Consider the following 25,080-nt stretch of genomic DNA (forward strand, 5'->3'; position numbering starts at 1 on the left):
ATAAATTTCAAAGTAAATCTTAAAAGCCTAGATACAGATTCCTGCCAGACTTCTTTGAGACTGCTATGGTTCAGTGTCTGACAAAATTGAAGCAAGCAAGGGAGACATGCAGAGGAAAGTTGGCTGGAGTTCTTCCAGGTCCAGAGTCCATCCATGAGGCCGTGAGGTAGCCACATTATGATCTGGTGAACTATTCATGGGAGGGAGTTAAACCTCACTTCTCACACACAGACACCTCAGTAGTCTTAGCTAAAGAAGGCAGCAGTTCATCTCTACAATTCTACCCTAAAATGTTAACCATGCGTCTAAAAACCATCACATCTCCGGCTTCTCAGGAAGCACTATGGGAAAAGAACTTCATAAGCACTGTGTAGCCTTTACAGCCGTCATTTCATGCTCTGACCCAAGCACCACGAAGATTGAAAAACCAAAAAGAGAAATATATCCTGCTTTATGTGTGAAAAATATGTTGTTTTCAAGCTAGCATAAATTGAATTATGACTTCCAGAAAAGTTTTCCTTCATAGAAAGTCATCATATGAAGTGGAGTGGACTCCCTTTTCAATTCATTTATTAATTCAAAAAGCAGTCTTTGATAGCTCCTTGTGACATGCTGAGAGTACAGTAGTGAAGATCCTTTCAGAATGTGTTTCCAAGGGGATTTACATTTTAGTTGAAGGTAGTCATATTTTTAGTAAATACTTCAATCAGATAAAAATCTGATGGTCTATTACAAACAAATGTTCTCATGGAGACTTTTTTAAGGTTTTATTTTTAATTATGGCTCAAGGAGGCCAAAAGAAGTGTTGGGTTCCCCCGTGGAGCTAGTTACATGTGCTTGTGAGCTGCCTAATATGGGTTCTGGGAACTAAAGTCTGGTCCTATACTCTTAACTGCTGAACAATCTCTCAATCCCAAAGATTTATTATTTTTTTGTGGGGTGTGTGTGTGTGTGTGTGTGTGTGTGTGTGTGTGTTCATGTTTTTTGAAATAAAGAAAAGTCAGGGTTGCCTTTGGTGAACTCAGCACTGATACCTCAAGAGATGCTAAACTGTTCTCATTTGCTATCAAACATCACACTGCGGTAACTAACAAGCACCTTAAAAAGCATTTGCTCAAAGGATGGCGCACTTGAGGGTCTCTCTTGGTGGGCTAGGAAATCCCCTGCGTTCTCTGTATTTGTTCCCTCTGGCCTGTAGCCACCTCTCACTCCCAACTAAACAGTTAATTCTCCAAAAATCCAGGCTGTGGAATTGCTTACTCTTCTTTAGTCTCTCAAAGGGAGGCATTGGGACTATTGAATTTAACAAAAGAATGAAAACAGAATAGTCGGCTCTGTCTTTCAAATACCTTTCATTTGGTGCAAAGTAAGGAAGAAAGGGTGTGCATTCCACAGACGACCTCCCACGACTCTGTGCCTCCCTGCCTCGAACCAGAGGCACCAAGGATGTGATCAGAAACACTTCTACAAGTTCTATAAGACACAAAAGACCCTTGCTTATCTGACTGCTGCCACTCAAAACCAGTGAGAACAGTTCCAGACTTTCTCCCTGTCCTCAGTTCTCTTTCTCAGTGAGCATTTCCTTCCTCAGATCACTGCGTTCAGGAGTCCTCCACTTTGCCTTTATTGCTGTGATTAAACATTCCTTGACCAAAAGTAACTTGAGAAACTCCCAGGTCACCATGTGTCACTAAGGGAAGTCAGCGAAGGAACTTGGAGGCAAGAACTGAAGGGAAGATCAATCAGGGATGCTGCCTCCTGGCTTTCTCAGTTTTTGCTTTCCTATATGGCCAAGGACCACCTGCCATCGGGGTACCACCCATAATGAACTGGGCCCTCCTACATCAATCATTAATCAAGGGACTGCCCCAGGGACAAGCCCACAGCCAATCAGATGGAGGCAGTTTGTCAGTTGATACTTCCTCTTCGCTGATGATTCTAGTGTTTGTCAAATTGACACAAAACCAATCAGTACAAGGACCGTTCTCACTAATAGTCAGATTCCCACCCTAAAACAACCACTCTGAGGCTTGTTTTCTGCTAGCACAACTTATTTTTCATGCTAAAGGTTTTCTTTGTTTTCTCTCAATACAGATGTTCCTTCAGCCAATACCAACTATGAACTATTTCTTCTGGGTATGCTTGTTGATAAAAACAAGAACAAATATTGGGACAGACCACAGCTCTTCGAGGCTTGGTCTTCACATTGCCCTGACACCTAATCCCCCAGTGTCACTATCTGTGCCTGCTTATGCAGTGGGCCTTGATAACAAACAGACTTCCACTGACCCCTTCAAATTTCATAGGAAAAAAAAAAACTTAGCCAAATTGCTTGTGGGGAATAATTTTATTTCTGAAGGATAGAAAATAAGAAAAAAAAATGAGATGTGTTTTTCTTTTATTTTAGAAAGGCTTTTAGTTACTGTTCACATCAATTTTCTTGATGAGTTAACAACGTATTTTTACTTGTACCTGATTTTAAATATGTAATCAGTTAAATGAAAAATATATTTAACGACTGCAAATCTTTCTGCCTTCTTCCACTGACTAAATGCAGCACCCTGGACCAGAAGGAGATAAAAAGGAGACTGAGAGCACTCCAGTATGAGTGCCAGCTACACACACAGAAAGAGCCAGCAAAACACCTAAGGTGTGGAGAGGATAAGTGAGCCTCTAGCCCTTTACCCTTTAGAAACCTCAGATGAGTGGTCCTCTGCTAGTTTTCCTATAAGAGCCTATAATTCAGATTTCTAAATACCTTTTGGTCAGTTAATGAAACTTGTTACTTGATAAAATAGAAATAACAGCTTTTGCTTGAACCACTTTTTTGATAAGTAAAATAAAAGTCTTGTTTTCACATGAGTACATGTGTCTGTGTGATGGGAATTTTTCAATCACCTTGCAATCCTGAAGCATTTACAGTGACTGCATGAGAAACAATTCTGTAGTTTGGTGGTTGTCCAGGCATAGCTGCAGACATCATTTTCTATCAGGAAAACAGTCCCCTAGTGCTTCCTAGCACTCAGACAGAACTTCCAATCAGGCTTAAACCCCACTGGAAACCTCTGGATTTAGACCTTCATCATTATGCAGAACACTGTCTTAATGCAGACTGACAAGCAAGCTTCAGTATCCACAGAGCTGCTGGGCTCCGGTGCTTCTGAAATCATGGGCAGTTGTGTGGCTTTTTTGTTTCAGACACACAGCTGAGTAATAGGTTGGTTTAGTTCTTGACTACTCCAAAGATGGATCCCAGCTTGCTCTCAAGTTGAAAATTAATGAAATTTAAATGTTCTACTAAGAAAGAGCAGGAGCAGGGAGATGGGTGGGGGACAGAGGAGTGTCCTATCATCATGTCAGCATGGGAACCTCCATAGAACATTGCCTTGAAGTTGAGGCTGACCATAGTATAACATAGGCTCAGAGAGTTCTGTTGCAAGAGACTAATTCAGCGTTATTAACTGAGTAGTTCCCACTTAGCAAGCCAGAGAAACAGCTTGAGGAAACACCATTAATATCTCAAGGGACACCAGTGTTCTAAGAAATACAATTTGGAAACACTGCCTTAAGGAAAATATGCAGACTGAGTTGATTCTGAGTTTCGTCTCAAATATTTCTGTCAACATATCCATAATTGCATCCAAAATTCAAAAACAAACATAAAATGAGAAATATAATTGAAAATGAAAAATATGCCACTTAAGAAAGTTGAAGCATGGTATTTAAAAATATTGAATTATTTCACTACCTAGGGTAGGTCTACAAATAAGTTCAAATGCAGAGATGAAGCTTTGTCAAGAATTACATATTCAGTGACCTTTTGCTTTTAATTATGTGAACGTGTTAAAGGAGATAAGTGCTCATGAGTGCAGGTGCCTAACAATCCAAGAGGCTGTTGGAGCGCCTGGAGCTGGAGGTACCTGACGTGGGTGCTGAGAACTGAATTCAGGTCAGGTCCTCTGCAGAAAGCAGTGCCTGCTCAGAACTACTGAGCCATCTCTTCATCAGCTGTCCAATGACCTCTAACACAGCTTTTCAGAGCATGCGCATAGAAGAGGGTTTTTATTTTCAACCTGCTTGGAGTATAGGAAGATTAGCTATTGCCCTGACTTTTTTCCCTATGTGTTCTGTGCCATATGTAAAATTTAAATGTAGAGATACTGTGTTGTTCCATACTGATGCCTCAGATGTTACCATGCTACCAAAACTATTTACTCTAAAAACGAAACAAAACAAAAAGTAACCAAAGTGCAGCCTTCATGTTGTGCCAAGAGGACAAGCATCTAGCTTCCAGTCCTTTCCCCTAGACTGGAAACATCCTTTGGGGACCTGCAGTTCTGTCCACGCTGGGTTTTTTAGGTTAGTCACTGTCTTTTCGGTCTCTTTCCTTTGAATTTAGTAGCATGGGTATGAGAAATGAAAGCCTAATTTAGAAGTTCACAGAAGCAGACAGACACTGATGTCTGTACCTCCCTTGGCCCCCTGCTCCAGCACCTGTCACGATGAAGCTGTGTTATCCGATTAACCAACCTTCTTATATCATGCCATGGGACTGTCCTTACATGCGTGTCTAGGCCTGTTCATCACATGTTGATGCTGTTGAGATTAGTCCAAGTGGCCTAAAAGAAGTCCTTGATTCATAATTCAGAGAGGCATTACTTCCAGTCCATTGGTGTGGGGTGGGGGTGGAGTAACTTTGAAGCCCTCTAAAATGCAAGGGCTCCAAAATGTGTACAAGCATCCCTGAGATGGCTCAGTCTGCATCCCATACCCCACCCACCACCTCTGCCCTGCCCCTAAGTAACAGTTTGCAGCCCTAGCCATGCATTCATCTCTAGCTGGAAAACCATAAGAAATACTGACTTCCAGTCTCCTCCCTCCTGCTGAGATTCTGATTCAATTGAACTACAATCCATCCAGTACTCTAATGTGATTCCCACAGTATAGTAGTTCTCAGTCTTGGAAGCATCTCAGAATCATCTAGAGAGCTTTTAAAATTCCTGATGCCCAGACTGAATCCTAGATCAACTTAATGAGTCTTTGTGGATGGGATCTGGCATCAGGAATTTTTACAGGTCCCAGCTGAATACGATTTCCAGCCAAGATTGAGAAATAGAAGAAGAAACAAATCTAGAGCGAGCAGCTCCTTCACATGTCTAACATCCTCCTCCCTCTGCTCCCTCAGGTCACTCTGGCCTTTGGTTTCCCTAACCCACAGGCTGCAGAGATCTTACATGGCTTAGCTATAGGAAAAAGACCATCTAATCTGGACCAGTGCAGAAATGACAGTAATGTAGAGATGGTCACTGTGGAGCTGGAGAGATGGCTCTTTGGATAAGAGCATGGACTGCTCTTGCAGAGACCTGAGTTCGATTTTTAAAACCGGTATCGGGCAACTCACAACTTTCCTGCAACTCTGCCTGGAGGGGTTTGTAACACCCGTGCCCTCCACTAGACATCAGCACAGACACATAGAATTAAAACTAAGAAAAATAAATATGAACAACTGGTTATTTTAAGTGAAGGAATGTTAAGAGAACATACTTGAACTAGTGAGGTGAGTAGCATTCAGTGAGTTTCATATACTTGACATAACTAAATAAAGGTGATAATATGGAAAAATTAATATCAGAGTTTCCATAGAATAGCCAACATTTCTAAATCTGCCCCCAGTAATGTATTCATCCTTCATATTTTAAAGACTTGGAATCCCTTTAGTAAGGAATCCCTGTGGCCAGTTCTAGAAGATTCCAGCTTGTCAATCATGTCTAGGATTTTGTTTTGCACAAGTGTCCCAGGGTCCACAAGTGTGACATGATCCTTGTCTTTTTTTTTTTAAGGCAGGTTATACATTTATAATTTTGTTTATTTTGACACTGTGTGTTGTTCTTTCACAAAATTACAAAGAACTCTTTGGGACATAAGCATGCTTGCACTCCTGGTATTCTAAGATGTTGTGTGTACTTGGGGGGTACTATAGAGACTAGTGCAGACAGAAACCCATCCAAAGAATTGTTGACAGTTGAGTTGCTGGAGATTCTGTGGCCAAAGTCAAATCCAACAATGCTGTGTTTATTTGTGTTCTGCCAACTGGGAGGCCACATCCCATCACTGCCTACCAATCCAAAAGAGGATGTTGCCAAGCCATTGGCCAACTCTCAGAACAAATAACCCTTTCTTACTACGTGACTAACATTGCTCAAAAGGGCAGATGAGCTTCCTCCAGAACTAGAGGATCTGGTCATCCAGGACTTCTCCAGAAGAATGGATGGTGTTAACTATTGTTGGGAACACAATATTGTTGTCACTGAATACAAACAAAGCAGGAGAGTGATCCTAAGGCGCTGGGCCCTCCATCCCACATCTGTCTCTTACTGCTGCCATCTCTCACTCGGCACCTCAGCTCCCAGCTAAACAGCAGCGCTATTCTTGTCAGGTGTGGACTGATTGCCTCGGTCTGCTGATGAGCTGGCTGCTCCAATAATTATGTAAATCCAGCCTCTAGCCTTGTCTCCAAGGGGACAGTCCTTACAACAGAAGTGCTTGAAGCATTGACCATCCATTCCCTGTCCTCCACGATGCAGCCTACCAATGCTCTCTTTGCATATGAACTTCTGCTTTTCTTGTGGATACATTACAGTTTCCTCTGTAGAGCTGAATGAAAATGAAGGGCACCAGAAAGGGGAGAGAGGAGAATGGTTCCCCACTGACTGTCCTAAAGAGTGGAAACTGTGGTCTACTTTTGGGTCCTGAATTTCCAAATCCTTGGTGAACTGTTTGGAGGACTTGGCTTGTTTGCTTTCTTTTTGCTATACAATTTACTTATTCTGATCTAAACTTGATGGAGGAGACTAAAGCAAGGGCTCCAAACACCATGGTACCTGAAGTGAAATTTCAATTCCCCTGAAGATTTGAGGCACTAACGCTAACACCAGCCCACCACTCCCCTCTCTTCCTCTCTGCTCTAAATCCACCCAGGGCAGCCCAATACCTTGGGAGCACATTACACACCCAAATCTTTCACCTGTTTCTGCAAGGCTGCCCATATCTACCAATGTTTTATAAAGCATATTCCCAGGAGATTCGTATGTGCTTCAGTGGGTAGCAGGTGTGCCTAGCATGTGTATGACCCCAGGGTTCCATGCTTCCCTGGGGAAGCAAGCAGCCTGCCAAGACTCATCCATATCCTCAGGTCAAGTTGCCTTTCACTCAAACAAAAGCCATGGGAGTGGCTAACGAGAAGAAAATGAAAACCAATGCTTCCAAAAGGAAACTTTAAGGACTTCCAAAGTTAAAGTTAAAGGGCTTCCAAAGAAGTTTAAGGACCTGCTTAACAGTGGAAGGCGTCGGAACCATGAGAAGGAAGCCTGGGTTTGATGTTGAGCTTTCTTTCTTTCTGAATGACTTCTATTCATTTGAATCCAGTCACTATTAACTGTCATTCCAGTGATAGCAAGAGGGGGACCTCCTCCTTTGGATCACTGAGCTAACTCTGAAGACTCTGAAAGCTCAGGAAACCACCCCGAGCTTTTGTGATTGCATTTCTCATGCTGCTTGGTTACAGTGAACAAGTTCTTCTGAGCACACTATTTGGACCTGGATTCCCTGACTCAGTAGCTCCAGCCTCACATACGTCTATCTGCTTATGCTCATTCTTAAACTGAGCAAGTCTGTCTCAACTAACAGGCAACAATTATCAGATTTTTCTCCTAATACATTATTCTCCTTTATTCTTCTGACTCTTGGATTTCCTACACACAAAAGTGCCATCACATCTGACTAACTTGGGAGAAAACTTGTCTTTTCAGGAGGATGGCAGGACAATGGTAACTATTTTATAGTTTACCTGAGAGATTCTCATGAGGTCTTACTCTCTCCTCAAGATTGAATTATGCCAAGAAAGTATATAAATTTAGACTATTAAAAGACTTGTAAGAAATGTATTTGCATAAACGATGTCAAGTCTTTCTAAGTACAAGGCACTCTGATAGTTCAACACCATGATTTTGGGAAAGACTTTTGTCTTTCTTATTACTATAGAGTTTGCTTCACGAGAAAGGGGGTTTGCTAAACAGGCTTTAAGACTTCTCAGGTTTAGCACTACATCATGTTTCAAATTGTAAAGTGATTTTACCAGTTTGTAAATGTGTACAAATACCTGAAATTCATGAGCTCCAGGAATTTAACACAAAATAAAATTCACATATATTTACATGTTCCAATTGTAACTACTTTAATCTCAAATGATCATAGTACTCATTTTCACTGAATGTTCCCACCCATTTTTTTTTTACCTTTTTTTATGAGTTAGTGAAAAGCATCCAAAGGGATTAGTCGTTAAATAAAAAGAAAGAAGTCTGCAGTTGAGCTATGATAATAACCTTGTTATAAAATTTGAAACTAGCCCTGACTGCATGGTTAGTCTGGAGAGAGAACAGGCACTTTTGCCTCACTGTTTGGGTGACAACTAGGTAATGAGTATTGAGGCTTTACATTGTATGGTACGTTCCCTGCCTCAGAACCAAATAGACTGTGAGAAGGAGAAAGATTTTGAAAAATGCATCCATGTTTACCAGTTGAAGATTGGGAACACTAAAGTGCCCCAAAGTCATTAACAGACAGGGACGGGACACATGCTGTCACTGCCCCCATGATTCTGTTATCTACAATAAGGCTCGATGATTTTCAAATCAAATGAAAAGGCCACATAGAAGGGACAGCCAGCAAATCCTCCCCCAGTGGCCACTGCTGAGCTGGATCCCACGGAATCAATCCTCCAGCAGGCATGCTTCCTTGCTCAGTTTGTATGAGCTATGGCTGAAATGAAGGTCTCTCATTTTCATTTTGGAAAGAGTCACCAAACTCTTATTTTTTGGTCAGTGAGTTTAGAGCCAAAAGATATTTCAGGGATAGATAGGAACAATTTGGGGTGGCCCTGTCACAGACACCCAGCTACACTATTGTTTCCATGTATCCTTCTCAAACTATACTGCCACACGTACTATCAACCATACAGTGTCAACGCCACCCATGTGTTATTGGTGCTAAGAAACCTATTTCCCCGTGTGGGTTTTAAATACCTCAGGTAAATGTTGAGTGTGTGTTTTATGCCATTGCATTTAATACTACTGAGATTGGTGACTAACTATAACCATCAAATGAAAGCCCAAGCCCTGGCATTTTAAGGTAAAAAAGCAACTGGGTCTAGGGAAAGTGGGGTGCTCCAGGTGAAAGTCCCGGACCCAACCTGCCTTCCAACTCAGCTCTGCTTCCTCAAGGTTATGTTCCTCTTAAATTAGCAACAGAGACCTAACATGACAGACTCTTGATAAAGAAACTGTTAAAAAAAAAAAAAAAAAAAAAAAAAAAAAAAAAAAAAAAAAAAAAAAAAAGGTCTGTTACCTGTGGGTGGGGAGTTAAGGAATCTAAAACAAACTCAATAGACTTTTAAAGATGTTCCAGGGCATCACCGACTCCCTTCAGTTTTAGAAGCACACAGTTTTTGGTGCTCAGAAAGTAGATTCTTAACCGGTTAGTACCATGGCAGAGTCCTTTCAAAAGCAACACCACTAATAAAGACAGATACATCCTCTGCTCCTCAAACTACTGGCTGGTAGTTTGGTGAACACCTACTGAGAGCTCTATGCACACCGCTACTGAGCTTTGCTAGGAAAACAATCACACAGCAGCATGCGTGCTCACTGACATGGTTTCTTACTAACCAGTAGTTTGGTTTTAAGCCACAGAGTATTTTCCAACCATATCAGTTCCAACCATAAGGTGAGGACACTTGCCCTATTACCAGAGATATTTTAGGGAGTTAGTGCAGAAATCCCAAGGTAGAAAAATTAGGACTTGATATATGACACTGATTTTTTTTTTTTTTTTTTTTTTTGCCCCCATAGGAAAGGAAAGGAGAACACGGCACCGGAAAGTGAACCTTAGACAAACCATAAAGAGCTAAGCAGGGCTGGGATAAAGGCATCACTTACTGTAGCTGTTCTTCATCTCCTGGGTCCCTTTCACTTTGCCTCGTTTGTCAATCCTCAGGTACCACTGGGTGCGACAGAACAGTCTTCTCACCCTTATATCCCCTCCTTCCATGTAGTCATAACTTCTGGTGTGTCGCTCGGGGCTGGAACAGTTCACACTCGTAGCCGTTTGCTCCGGACTCATGTCATTGCAAGCTAGAGATATAGTGCCCACTAGACAGACGAGGTGGAAGCATGACCTGTAGAGCAGAGTTGGCAGGATCCCTGTCAGTATCCATTTGCGCATTATAGTGTAGTGCCCCGGGTGTTCATGAATAACATAATGAGAATTGAATCTTGCGTTGATTGCTACTCCTAGGTCATGGGCCTCCTCCTATCTGTGAACTGGAGGTTGATGAGAGAAAAAGTCGTCGCTCTTTCCAAACTGTTAACCTTATCTTTTAGCTTCTGATACCAATAACAGGATTCCTTCTTCAGGATCACAGCTGATAGGTATATCCTTATAGAAACAGGTCGTGACAAGGCCAGTTGCTGCAGTGCGGTTGCTCCTTGACTTCTGCTCGAAGAGAGAGATTAGGAATGGGGAGGGGGAGAAGAGAGGGAGATAAAAAAAATTGTATGTATAAATTTCAGTAGTTAGATAGTCTAACATGTCAGTGTAGTTAAATGTTGAAAGCACATTTAAAACAGCTCCCACAGAGGACGTGAGCATCTCTGCCACTCTGCACATAGATTCAGAAGCACTATGCGTTAGTGAGAAGACACCACAAGAAAACCACACCATTCATTCCAGTTGCTATCTTGTCAGGAAACACTGTGTACTCACAGCTATTGAGTTAAATCAAGTTTTACAGTCTCGATCGACAGAGTTGAAGTTGAATTCCCTGGAATTCATTAGTCTATGCTTTTACATTTGTGCTTCATAATTATTCTCCCTTAAACTACCCAGATTTTTCAAGTTAAGTGTCAGGATTGCCTTGGAGAATCTCAAGAGTCTCTTTCCATCCGTACGTACTACAGAGCAATTTCTGTAGATATTTTCACAGCTCAAAAGTCTCTCCCCCACTGACCCCACCCCAGGACAATAACCACAGAAAGAGAAAATCTTTCAGAAAAGAGTCAGCATTGTTTTAAAGACAAATAACAGTAACTTACTTGTTCTGTTTGGAACAGCTGGGTACACAAGAGTTCCGTGTCTGCTGTCTGCCTCGTGCAACTTGAGCCTCTCTACTGTAGCTACAAACTATTTCTCAGCTGAGAAATCCCCCAGCAGAATCATAATTGTTTCCATAAATCAACAGGCAAAAGGATTTTCTCCGTGTGTGAGCGCGTGCGCTTGTGTGAGTGCGTGGAGCCTTTTATTCAGAGATTTTCAATAAATACCTTTGCTGACCTCATTGGAAGCAATTAAAACTTAACCAGTGAGCGGTTCGTTGTCTAAAACAGCAGAATTAGAAGGAGGCTTGTACACTGTTGAGTGGTCATAAGGGGGAGCTGTGGACACAGCTTCGGTTTAAATCCACAAGTGGGCATTCACGCTGTGGAGACAGACCTCTGATTCCCAAGCCGTTACAAAGAGAAAGGGAAATGTTAGACCTTTTAAACACAGAAGCTGTACAGTCTGTGAAAAACATATGTCCCTACAACATATATAAGGGCTTTTTAAATGTTAGATGATCTTTACAATACATTGTGACGAGGGAGGTTGGTAAGTGAGGGTGTGTTTTTAGTCCTTCAAATTCAGAGCACTAGAGCAACCCAAGGCTCGGGGCCTGAAAGCAGGTATCCCTAGACAAGGCCACATCTTTTCACAGATCTTGCACCATTGGGTGTGAGACTTTAGGCTGAGAAGACCTAGTTTCTTACTGGACTGGGATTCTAACAAACAGTGTGGCTCCGTCCCTTACTTCCCCATGGCTCAGCTGCCGCTTCAGGTATCAAATCAATGGCCACGTCTAATCAGACTAGGGTTGTGCTGCCATTTTCACATCCTGTCTTGTGATTTATTTCAACGGATGACACATAGAAGCAAAGGACACATAATTTGCAAAACTACCATTCTTTTAGAAAAATGGTTTCACCTTGGTATTTGACTTGTGCCTTCCTGAGAGCAATAGCTTAAAAAAAAAAAAAACTGATAAATCCAGGAGTAATAAGGCCAATAGCTAACGGATACAAGAGAGTCCTTTTGCTTTCCAGCCTGAGCTTGTGCCTATCCTGTACTGAGCAAGACTGTGACTGTCTGTATCTTATATTTAGTATGGAGCCATCGTATCACCAACCTAAATGAATATTTAAGAATACATACATTAAAATTCTCTTTTCCTTGTACCTGCAAAACACACACACACACACACACACAAAACTTCGCACTTAGCATACACTACCACCAGGTGGTGCAGGTAGACCAAATAGAGACAGAGACCCAAATTGAATCATTTGGATGCGATTGTTCTTCCCTTTCCCATTGGGCTTACAGAGGGCAGAGTCAACAGCACCCCATATTTCAAACATACACAGTTGTCTTCGATTCATGAAATATTGAAGCACTAGGCTTTCAAAGCAGAGGAGGGTATGCTATTCTATAACTGTATCTATTTAAAACCGGAGAGCTCAGAACGTCCCATGATTTTTCTCCCAGGGAGGAATAGGAAAGGACAGAAGGTATGATGATGTTCTTAGTGATATCCCACAGTCTGGGGGGCATTAGTAATGCGCAGATTCAGAATTCTTACAAGTTGACGTTCCATAGAGAAATGGAGGCTATGCAGTCAGTTCTCAGTGCACACTACAGAATGCCCAGTCTCTCTTTACAATGTGCAGGGGAGGGAGTCGCCGCAATGTTGGAGCCAAGGTATAAAATGACTCTCTGAGGAATGTCACTGAGCAGGTTACAGTCAGGCAGGAAATTGTATCAGTTTAAATTCCTTTCAAAGTTATTGATTACTTTCCAGTGATGGAACCAAGACAGGGTGGGGAATTTCATTCCTGTCCTTGAGACCCTTACTTGTTAGCAATGGTTCTCATTAGGCTAGCGGTTCAGCTGTAGGACAGCTGCTCTCTTTGTCTTTGTGAGTTACCCGGTGGCAGACATCCTCTGTCCTTATTGTAAAGCACATACAGAAGAGAGAAGCAGAGTTCTCTGTTCTGTACTCTTTCCAGATAACGGCAGCTTCATCCTTAGTTGAAAATATCTCCACCTTGTGCATTGTAAATCCATAAGAAAAAGATCTGCATCTATTCTTCAAATATTGACTTTTAAAGATTAATGTTATCACCTGAAAAGCTTCAGATAGAAGCTGTATCTCAAAAAGAAGAAGTGTGTGTCATCCTTGCCCCTTGTGTTTGGGAATTTGTATTTCAAATACAAAAAATAAAGATATTTAAAATAAATTTGCATTGAAAATCATTGAAAAATTCATAGAACTTCTTTGATGCAATCAGCTGCTATATGAACTTCCTAACTTTTCCTAAGCAATCTTCATCACAGCCTTCATTCTGTGGAGAGACAAATGATAGAAACTTTGACTTATGGAATTTTATATTTCAGTTTACATTTTTACCATGCTTAAACACAAAAGCTATGCACATATATACAGGAGAACTTTATACCCAGCTCTTTTACATACAAAGAAGTATTATCACAGAGAGAGAGAGAGAGAGAGAGAGAGGAGAGAGAGAGAGAGAGAGAGAGAGAGAGAGAGAGTTATACATGTTGCTTTTCTTTTCATTTAGTAAAAATACAAAATCTCTTATCTCAGCATTTAGAAAGCTCACTCACTCTCTACACTGCATAGGTATATCTCAATATGCATAGCCAACCTCTATGAACATTTCATTTTTACCCATATATTTTACTGTGGAACTATTATAATGAATGCAGTTATAAATATGTCATTTTATGGTATACAAATATAGCTGTAGGGCTATTTTCCAAAAGCTGTCTAGACATGTCTTCTGGTTCCAGGTAGGATAGAGACTCTTGAAATTAGGACAAGGTAGAATTCTACTTATAAAAATGACTGTGTGTATATTGTGCCTTACATCTGACATTGTTCCAAACTATTCCATCCACATTTCTACAACTAACCCCACACTAGATTTGTCTTCATCATTTCCTGTGTGGTTTCAATATATAAATTTAGTCTTGACTCTGGATCATACTGTGCAACCAGTCTTACTTATCATCTTGATTCATCCATTGAACAAATATTTATCCAATAACTCTGTGCTGCCAGATGCTGGGTTAGCCCTCTGAAGACACAATGGTGAGTATCTTGGAAGTGATCCCTGCCTTTGCAAAGCGTGCATTCCAGTGAGAGCACGGCATAAACAGGGATCTGGGGATGGTAAGGGGCGAGGAAGCCAAGAGCTTAAATTCCAAGAACAGAAAGAAGGCCCATGCTAATGATCACAAGCAAGAGGCCAAGCAAAGAGAGAGGCATGAAGCTGGCAGATGCGACTTGACATTAGGAACTGTGTATACTACAGAAGAAACTTAGGTTCACAAAGAATAGGACACAGGAAGACAGACCTGTCTTTCCAAACATGATGGACCTGGTCAAAGATAGTAACTTAAACTCGGGAGGAAAAGCACGATGGAGCAATCCCTGAGGTCCTTAATCCTATAAACAGCTCGCTGGCCTTTGGCACAATGCTGTACCATCTAAACACTAACCACACAGAAGACGTAAAGTGTGAGTCATATGTTCAGCATTGCGGTGTGCCTGTGACTCAACCTGTAAATATCTCAGTATACAAATGCCATTTGAACCTTTCTATCCCTGAGTCTGTAACAAAATGGCTTCGTTTAATTTTGTAAAAAATCAGAAAAACAAAAACAAAAACAAACAAAAAAAACTCTCTGAAATACTAATCTAAATTTAAAATCTTCAAACTATGTTATAAATTTACCGAATTGTAGTCTGACGATCATAGCAAACAGCAGAAAGGATAAAAGTGATTGGAATGGGGTCACGGAAAGGCTTTGGAAAGAGACATTATGTAAGACAGGAACTGAGCAGTAAGAAGAAATCAGAAGGCAGAGTGTTCTAGATGAAGGTTTCAAAAGAAACCATGTTCTGAGGTGAACGTGAGTTTATTGTGTCTGGGAATGGAAAAGCAATGGATCACAGTGCGTAAGAAGGAAGTTCCGTGGTGAAAGCAACATGGTTTTGAGATTTGTCCCTAGCTGTTAAAGCTTCTACGTGTGCGTGTGCGTGTGCGTGTGCGTGTGTGTGTGTTAGACACTATTCTGAAACCCTCATAAGACATAACTTTTGGTCATCTGGAGAATGACTAAAATGTAAGCCACCCACTGCTGTGACTATGATTGAAACCCAAAGTCAGAGATCACTCCTTGCACTAAGATGGTAGCAGCAGGGATGGAAACAAAGGTGCAGACACGCTGAGAGCAAAACTGGGTGGTAGGTAACGCAAGAGTAAGAATGGGTCAAGAGGTTTGACTGTGACAATGGATGCACAGTTCTGTCTTTGTTGCCCTAAGGAAGATGGTGTGAGGAAGGCCATAGCCCAAATCCAAGGGAGTGTAGATGCCCCCTCTCTACACTGACTGTGAACTTTTGACTTCCTTAAAATGAACTGGTTATACAAGAGTGTAGAAAGTGAAAGCAGAAATACATTTTAACAATATCTGGCAGTATTTAGTACAAAAGGAAAACTGTTCCCATGTTGTGTTATGCATTTTGTTTAAAATATAATACCTTGGACCCTGATATAGCTGTCTCCTGTGAGGCTATGCCAGTGCCTGGAAAATACAGGAGTGGATGCTCACAGTCATCTATTGGATGGAACACAGGGTACCCAATGAAGGAGCTAGAGAAAGTACCCAAGGAGTTGAAGGAGTCTGCAGCCCTGTAGGAGGAACAACAATATGAACTAACCAGTACCCCCCAGAGCTCTTGTCTCTAGCTGCATATGTAGCAGAGGATGGCCTAGTAGGCCATCAATGGGAGGAGAGGCCCTAGGTATTGTAAAGATTCTATGCCCCAGTATAGGGGAATGCCAGGGCCAAGAAGTGGGAGTGGGTGGGTTGGGGAGCAGGGGGAGGGGGGAGGAGATAGGAGATTTTTTGGAAACTAGGAAAGGGGATAGCATTTGAAATGTAAATGAAGAAAACATCTAATTAAAAAAAAAAAGAGTGGGGCCTTGGTGATGGCTCTGTGGGCAAAGGGCTACCTATACATGCGTGGAGTCATGGTCTCAGATCCCCATCACACATGTAAAAGCCAAATAAGGCAAAAAGAGACAGTACTCACAGGCTGGTGTGAATACCAAAGGGTCCCTGGCGCTCACCAGCAGCTAGTCTAACAAAAAGGCTTCTCCAACCTCAGGGTCAAGAAAAGAAGACCCTGTCTCAAAAATTAGGTAGACAGTGATAGGGGACAATACTTTACATCAACCTCTGTCTCCACACACACAGGGTCAACAGGCATGCACACCACTCACACAGACACACACACACTACATTAAAACCAGTCTTCCCTCGTTTTAATAATTGAGAATGCCTCTGATGAGAAGAGCATGATAGTTCTCTGTATTAAAGCAAATGGAACATATGAACAGTCCACATTATGTTATATGGCTTTAATATAAGAGACTGAAATTGTATAATCCTTTGATTTGAAGCCATTACTGAGTCTTGGAGCTGTCGTCAGATGAGTGCTTAGCTCAATCCTATGATACTGAAAGTCAAATTCCTTTAAAAAAAAAAAAGTTGGAATTTTAAAAAAATGCCTAATATCCCCTGGTCATTTTTCCTAAAATAAATGTGCTTTTATTTTTATAGTTCCTTCCAAATAAGAAAATATATTCATCGAGAAACACAACAGTAAAATAATACATATAAGCATGCAAAACCAAAATAGGTCACACAATGAAAAGAACATGATTTTAAAAATCTAAAGCATCTTCTCCATCTAATGCCAAAACATGGCTCACTTGGAAAAAAGAAAAAATCATTTTATGTGAACCAGAGCAAGGCCAGCCTGACTGAGGCGGTAGAAAGTGCGGCTGCGCATGGCTGCTCTTCATTTCCCAGCCTGCATGAGTTTGTTAACATACAGAATTATAGAGTATTTTAAAGGAAATGGGAATAGAGAGATGGCTCAGGAGTTAAGAGCACATATTATTCTATTCATACACAGGGCTAGAGCTCAGTTCTCAGCAGCCACAGCAAGAAGCTCACAGTCAGCTGTGACTCCAGCCTCGGGATCCAGCACCTTCTGGCCTCAGTACACACACACACACACACACACACACACACACACAATTAAAGCGTGTTAAGCACAATTAAAAGTAAAATAAATATTTTAAGTTATTATTATGCATATGTGGTTGTCTTGCCTGCATATATGTCTGTGCACCACATACTTGCCCAGTGCCTGTGGAGGCCAGGGGTGTTGAATCTTCTAGAACTGGAGTTATAGAAGTTTGTGAGCAGCCATGTCTGTTCTGAGAGTCTAATCTAGGTCTTCTGGGAGAGCAGCCAGTGCTCTTACCTGCTGAACCATCTCTCCAGCCCCCAAATGAGGCAAAGTTATTCTTTTTTTTTTTTAAAGGACTGCTGTTCACTAATGCCAAGCACTAACAAATAGTAAATTATAGTAGATCATACTTAACCAAAAATGTAAAAGAATGCAGAAAACATACATTCAATTTATAACATAGATGCAGAGCAACTAAAAGATGTTTGAAAATTGATTTCCCTCTGAGACAGTTTTAAATTTCCTGTGGCAAAGGGTACATTATATTGCTTTGCATGACCTTGGAAACAGCAACAAAGCAAAAGACAAATTTCAACCCAAACTCAATTTGAATGGTAACAAATGCCAAACTGAGAGACTCTTTTTTCTTATTATTTAAAAAATAATGTTTTCATTTGTGCTATTATTTTCATTCAATTCTAAAAGTTCCTAATTTACTTCTTGGTTTCTGTCTTGACCCAGTTTTCATTCAGCAGTCAGTTACTCAGCTTGCATGGGTTTGGATGCTTTCTGCTGTCCCTACTGTAATACTCAACCTTCCTCCATGGGGGTCATGTAGGCTGCAGGAGTTATTTCGATTTTCCTGAATCTGTTGAGATTTGTCTTGCGTCCTAATATGTGCCCAATTTTGGAGAAAATGCCATGAGCTACTGAGGAGAAAGGGCATTCCTTATTGTTTGGGTGAAATGTTCTGCAGATGCCTGTCACATCCATTTGGTTTATGGTGTTATATAACTCCAGCATTTTCTCAGGATGACCTGGCTGTTGGCTACAGCAGGGCACTGAAGTCACCCACTACCACTGCCGTAGAATTGGTTTGTGATGTTAGCTGTAGTAGCATTTCTTTTATGAACTTGTGTGCCTTTGTGTTTGGTGTATAAATGTTTTGAATAGTAATATCATCTTCATGAATTTTTCCTTTAATGAATATTTGGTGTCCTCTTATATATTCTGGTTAATTTTGGCTTGAAGCCTATTTTTTTCAAATATTAAAACAGCTATATACCTGGCTTGCTTCTTGGGTCCATTTAATTGTATTATATTTCTATCCTTTTACCCTAAGTTGGTGTCTGCTTTTGATGGTGAGGTGTGCTTCTTTGTTGCAAGGGAAAGATGGATCCTGTTTTCTAATCCAATCTGCTTCTCTATGTCTTTCTATTGTGGGACTGAGACCATTCATACTAAGAGTTATTAATGAGCAATATTTTTTGATTTCTATTATTTTGTTGCATGCATCCTTCTCCCCCTTGATGAACTGCTCTGGGATTGTTTATTTCTTGTGTCCTATTGGATGAAAACCTCTTCATACTGAAGTTTTCCTTTTGACTCCTTCTGTAGAGCTGGATTGGTAGACATTAATTTGTTTTCATTAAGTGTCTTTCTTTCTCTGCCAATTGTGGTTAACAGTTTTGCCGGGTGTGGGAGTCTGAGCTGGCATCTGTGGTCCCTTAGAGCTTGCAGAGCATCCATCCCGACACTCCTGGCTTTCAGAATCTCCACTGAAAGCACCATGGGCCTGCAGTTAAAGATGACTTGGTCTTTTTCACTGGCAGCTTTTAGTATCCTTTCTTTATTCTGTATATTTAGCATCTTGATTATTATGCATCACAGGGAATTTCTCTTCTGGTCCTGTTTGGGGGCTCTGCATGCTTACTGTACCCTAATAGGAACCTCCTTCTTTAGATTGGGGTAATTTCCTTCTACAATTTTGTTTTAAGTATTCTCTGCGCCTTTGACCTGGATTTTGTTGTCTTCCTCTTTCTCTATTTTTGTAGATTTGGTCTTTTCAAAGTTTCCTCTATTTCCTGGATCTTTTGTGTCTGAATACTTTTAGAATTAACATTTTCTTTGACTGAGCTATCCACTACGTCTACCTTATCTTCAAGACTTGAAAGTCTCTCTTCTGTTTCCTCTGGTCTGTTCAGGAGGCTTGCCTCTAGGGACTGTGTTGACTTTTTTTCTTCCATCTTTATTCCAGCCTGTGTTTTCTTTAGCGATTTCACTTCTTTGTTAAATTCTATTTCTGTAAATTATTTTCATTGTTTCACTCAACTGTTTGTGTTTTCATGGTCTTCATTAAGGCATTTATTCAGATCCTCATTAAGGACCTGCTATATATATTCACAGTTGCTATTTTGAAGTCCTTGGCTGGTGCTCCAGCTGAATTGCTTTTCTCAGAGCCTGTTGGAATTGGGCTGCTGGCTTCTGGAGAAAGTGTATTGTCTTGGGTGTTCATGTTTGTGTTTTTGCAGTGGGATCTAGACATCTGGAATTATATTTGAGGTGTTTCTTGGTGTAGACATCAGGTCTTGTCTTTGTTCGGTGAGTGCTGTTTTGTTGTTGTTGTTGTTGTTTGGGTTTGTTGTTATTGTTGTTGTTACCCACTCTGAATGCTAGCCAAGTATGGTTGTTGTAAGGTCCCTGAATATCAACCTAGTCTGGACAATGTAAGTCCCTGGTAGAGAGTAGCTCTGGGGTTCTAGAAGAGTCACAAAAGAATGGAGATGGGTTAAAGAAGAGGCTGAAATGGACCCAAACCGAGAGACCCTAGTACATAAAACTTTAGTATATGTAAATGCTTTACAATGAAGCATTTGCAGTAATATCCATCATGTTATTTATGCCTTGGATTAGTAAAATTCAAGTCAATAATTCTAGTTTTTAATATAACTAAAGAGTTCAGTTACAGACTAATTAAAATAATATTTCTCTATGCTGCATTCTTCCCCTGTTTTCCTTGCATTTCCCATTCCTTATATTCCATTCTACTCCACTTAGCAAGCTGATATATCATGGTATACTGATATAGTTTATTTCTAAAGCAAATATCAAATATAAAAAACAAATAACAGACTCAAAAATATGAAAATATCACTGTTTTTATTTTTCTTCAAAAAAGTAATTATTCAAAGGTACAATATGTAAAATGTCTGAGCTACTTTACCATTATCTACAACATTTCATATTTGAACTTAATAAACTTTTATTGAGTTCTCATGGCCTTCGACTTAGCTTGTGTCTTCTAAACTGAGAGGCTATCTTTTTTTCTGTTTTCTATTCCCTTGATATTCTAGATATAATTTAAGTTCTGGCATGTATTTGTGATACCAAATATTTACAAAGGCTAGCAGTCTTCATTGTTACTGCTCAGCAAGTTTATGTCCTCCTTTCCTCTGCATTTTAAAATTCTGCTCTCTCTCTCTCTCTCTCTCTCTCTCTCTCTCTCATGTGTGTGTCTCTGTGTCTCTCTCTGTCTCTCTCTCTCTCACACACACACACATACCACACATGAGTGTATTTTTTTCTATCATATCCATACTTTTCAGGATTTTAGGGACTTCCTTAAGTTATTCCTATATCCTTAGAATAGTCTTCTATTCTTATAGTCTTAGTTTTATAATTTGTCCTTTTTCAGCCTTTTTGAAAAAGACAATCTGTTTTCTATTATAATCAATATTCCACTGCATATTATAGAAGGCAAACAAATCTCAAATAATAACTCGTAATGATGCAACTTCTGGTAATTTAGTCCTTTATCCAAAATTTTAAAGAGTTTTTGTGTAGTCTAACTTGGAAAATTGTTTGTTTATTTGTTTGTTCCATGGTAAGAGGAAAGTTTATGGAAGGAAGGTTGGTACGGGTCATCGTTCAATGCACGTTGACACTTGAAAACCTGTTTCTCACAATGAGAAAGCTTGGAAACTAAACATGGAAAGTGAGTCACTCTAAGCAACAGTCTGTTTCTGAGAGGCCTAAAACTGGATAACACATGCAAAGCACTGTGGGGATGAAGAGACAGCAAAGTTCATGTACTGAAAAAAGAAGTAAAAAAAAAAATTGAAAAGGCGTTGAGAACTACTGGCAAAGGGAAAAAATGCACACATAGTCCTCTCCTTAGGAATGGGTTATCTGTGAAAAAAGGGCCTAGCCAGATAAAGCACAGCCAGACAGTCACACATTTGAATTACTGTTCATAATTATGGGACACTTGCAAATTACTTAGCCTCTTTGTATCTATCATAGATAAAAAGAGTAATAAACTACTAATTTACCATTGAAGAAATCTAAAAAGTGCGGGACTAGGTATGAAAAGGAAAACCCAAGGGAAGCCCAAGCATGCCAAGGGTAGCTCCTTCTAAGGCAGCAGTAGAGGCGCTGCTGAACAGGAGCCACCTGGGGGCAGGGAGCCTGGGAGGAGATTCAACAGGATGAGAGATGGCCACAATAAACCTAGGAAAGAGAGAACACCACAGTGAATGTAGTAAGAAACAGGGACATGACTCTAACACGAGTCTTGTTTCTGCATGATATTTATAGAGCAATTAATGCATGCTGGATAATGTTCTAAGTATAATGTACTCTTCCTAAGTTGCTACTCTTTTAAAATCTTTATTCATGAAATGAGAAAGAAATATAGATGATGGATAGATGGATGGATGGATAGATAGATAGATAGATAGATAGATAGATAGATAGATAGATAGATAGAAAAAACAGTATGGCTACCCATTTGTCTTCATTTTCTACATGAGGAATCAAAGCAGAAAAGAATTCAGATAGTAAAGTTTGCAATAAATTAACTTATCTACGTGGGAAGCCAGTGTGGAGTCTGAGTTCCAAGCCCCATTGTCTTCAATACAGATCATTTTGATGACAGAGGTAGAGTGACTGTAGTGGACCCACCCCCTCAAGAGGGAAGCATGTTAGCATGTAATGACCTCAAACCATGCCCTGGGCCACATGCAGAGAACACCGTGGAGAAACCCTCTAGCTGTGGGGAGAAGCCCACTGAAAGACTACCTTCCTCAAAAGAGACATGCCAATAATTTGCAATACCAAACTTGACCGTGAGTTAATACAGGTGAGGAGGAGGAGAGGGCATGAAGATGAATGAAGCTGGCTCTTGTAATCACTGTTTGAATGTGATATAAAATGTCCAAAACATTGCCAGAATTTCTGCATTTGTTTATTGAAGTGATATTCACTGCCTGCTTTCAAATATATATGCGACTATGAACTTTAATGCTAAGTGCCACCCTACCTTCCTTACCCCACTCTATTCCCAGAAAGGAAAACAAACAAAACAAAACAAAACACAACAGCATAATACTTACTTATATAGAGTTTATTTGAAATTATGTTAAAACATTTTTAAAAGCTCATACTAATAAAGAAATTGTGTCAAAACTAGTTCTTAGGAATCATTATGTTATGGACAAGTAAACAACTTGGTAGAGTCACTAGGTAAAAGCGTTTTTGCAACTAGACAAAAGAGCAAGGATTTTTGAATGTCACCCCATTGAACGAAAATACTGAGAGGCAGAAGATACAGACAAATACATAAAGAAGTATACCCACATGGGAGTTCAGTCTCAGGTAGCATGCCGTGCCATCGCTCCAGGAAGAGAAAAGGGTGGAAAGGAAGGAAACGAGATTTTACAAAATCGAGCAAAACTGAAACAGTTAGATTGGCATGACCAGCCAAGGGCCAAGCTGAATCAATAAAGATCTCCATGGCACTGAAATGTCTGCTCTCTTACAATAGAGAGCAAATGTTGAACATCTCAGAAGTTAGAAGTTACAGCAAATTACTTCTTAAGAATATCTAGTCACACATGATATGTTGTCAGGAAGCAGTGTGGTGTTTTTTAAAGGAGAGTCAAAATATTAATGAAAATGACATCAAACTGTCATTCAGATGAAGCTGAAATATCTTCAAGCAAATAATAAATTCAAAGGCTTACCAACTATAGTCATTCGCTCAAAGAATTACTACAGCAGAATGAGAAACATATCCAAGGGGCTGGCGTGCTGATAGTTGAGCAGTTAAGAGCACTGGCTCTTCCAGAGGACTAAGATTCAATCCCCAGCACCAATAGAGAGGCTCACAACTGTCTGTAACTGCAGTCCCAGGGTATTGCTAAATTAAATGGACCATAGAGGGCTATAGACTGCATGGGACTGTTTATCTGTTTATCACACTCAGGAAAGCAAAGCTTCCAGGTACAGAGAGCGACTGCCAGGGTTGCAGCAGGCGAGGGGTCCATGCTGCACAGAGAGCGGTGACTGAACGCTGGTGGTGTTTATACACTGAGCGCCTTTGTCTGTGGAGACAGTGTGGTAAAGTTTCATGATACACTGAAGTTTTCCGGGGGCCTATTCCATACTTTGCTTTGAATCTGGGTTTCTTTGTATTAGATTTTCACTTAAAGAGGCTATTTTTGTAGAACACATGTTTGTAGTGTTACAGTGAATCTTGTCGTGGCTTTTGTGTTGATGCTTACAGTAAATAAATCTGTGACCTTTGTTGAAGGCTCTTACTCCACTCTGCAAATTAGTGCTGTGTCTCTCTTTCTCCGGGGGTTTTCCCCGTCACTCTAAAGTCTAGCTATCTGAGTGTGAGGCAAGTATGGTTGGTTGCCTTTATATTTACTTTACCCTCCTTGGAATTTGTTATATTTCTTATATGTGACAGTGGTCATTTTCCGTCGGTCCTGGGAACTGTGCTGGAATCTTATTGAGCCCTAACCATCCCTCGTGTCCTTCAGGATTTCAGTCCTACCACAGTCTTTATACCAAGCTCTTCAGCTCTCTGTGGGTGTTTTCTATGTACAGCCTTGAGTTTGCTGAACTGCCTTCTTCTATACCAAGTGCTTCAGTTCTCTATGGGTGTTTTCTATGTACAGCCTTGAGTTTGCTGAACTGCCTTCTTCTATCAAACACACTGGAAGAATTTTTAGTTTCGGATATTGTACTTATCAATTCCAATACTCTGCTCCTTTATGAATTATATTAATATATTTTTAAATTTTTCTTCAATTTTCTCATTTATCCTACTGAAGTGAACAAATGTATAATATGTTAAAGCCCCTTGTATTCAAAACCAAAAACAGCAAGTATAACCCATGTCCATCATTCTCATGGGGTTTGCTTGCCCTGCAATAGCATTGTACACAAAGCATTACATAAAAATCTGTAGAGGATATAGATGAGTCTGGTGGTTTCAATGAGAATGACCCCCAAAGGCTCATATGTTTAGATGTTTGGGGTCCCCAGTTAGTGGAGTTGTTTGGAGATTAGGAGGTGTGGCCTTGTTAGTGTACGTGTGTCCCTAGAGGTTTCAAAATTCCAAGCCAAGCCCCTTCTTCTTCTTCTTCTTCTTCTTCTTCTTCTTCTTCTTCTTCTTCTTCTTCTTCTTCTTCTTCTTCTTCTTCTTCTTCTTCTTCTTCTTCTTCTTCTTCTTCTTCTTCTTCTTCTTCTTCTTCTTCTTCTCTCTCTCTCTCTCTCTCTCTCTCTCTCTCTCTCTCTCTCTCTCTCTCTCTCTCTCTCTCTCTCTCTCCTGCCTGCTGCCTGTGAATCAGGATGCCGGCAGCACCCTCAGCTACAGCTCCCAGCGCTGTACCCACTGCTTCCCGCCATGGAAACTCTCTGACACTGTAAGCAAGACTACAATTAAAGGCTCTTTAAGAGCTGCCTTGAATGTGCTGTCTCCTCACATCAATTGACAATGTTTCCAACACAATGTTTGCCTTTTCCCATTAGAGATGGTCGATTAAATCACCATGACTTACTGAGACATCAGT

At 40.5% G+C, this 25,080-nt stretch overlaps 2 protein-coding genes across 2 annotated transcripts in view; one reads left to right on the forward strand and one right to left on the reverse strand.

Moving 5' to 3' along the window:
* Positions 1-12,795, reverse strand: part of Fgf7 (fibroblast growth factor 7) — a 56,161-nt gene extending 43,366 nt beyond the window's left edge. The window contains exons 1-3 of the mRNA XM_021156378.3: positions 12,728-12,795; positions 11,148-11,546; positions 9,993-10,548 (exon numbers count right to left, since the gene is read on the reverse strand). Coding sequence (XP_021012037.1) covers positions 9,993-10,278 — 286 coding nt within the window. The 5' untranslated portion in view covers positions 10,279-10,548; positions 11,148-11,546; positions 12,728-12,795. The remainder of the gene's footprint in view (positions 1-9,992; positions 10,549-11,147; positions 11,547-12,727) is intronic.
* Positions 1-25,080, forward strand: part of Fam227b (family with sequence similarity 227 member B) — a 170,158-nt gene that overhangs the window by 113,877 nt on the left and 31,201 nt on the right. The gene's annotated exons all lie outside the window — the stretch shown is intronic.

This window comes from Mus caroli, unplaced genomic scaffold (assembly GCF_978045245.1).
Source record: "Mus caroli unplaced genomic scaffold, Mus_caroli_1 scaffold_2, whole genome shotgun sequence".
Taxonomy (NCBI): Eukaryota; Metazoa; Chordata; class Mammalia; order Rodentia; family Muridae; genus Mus; species Mus caroli.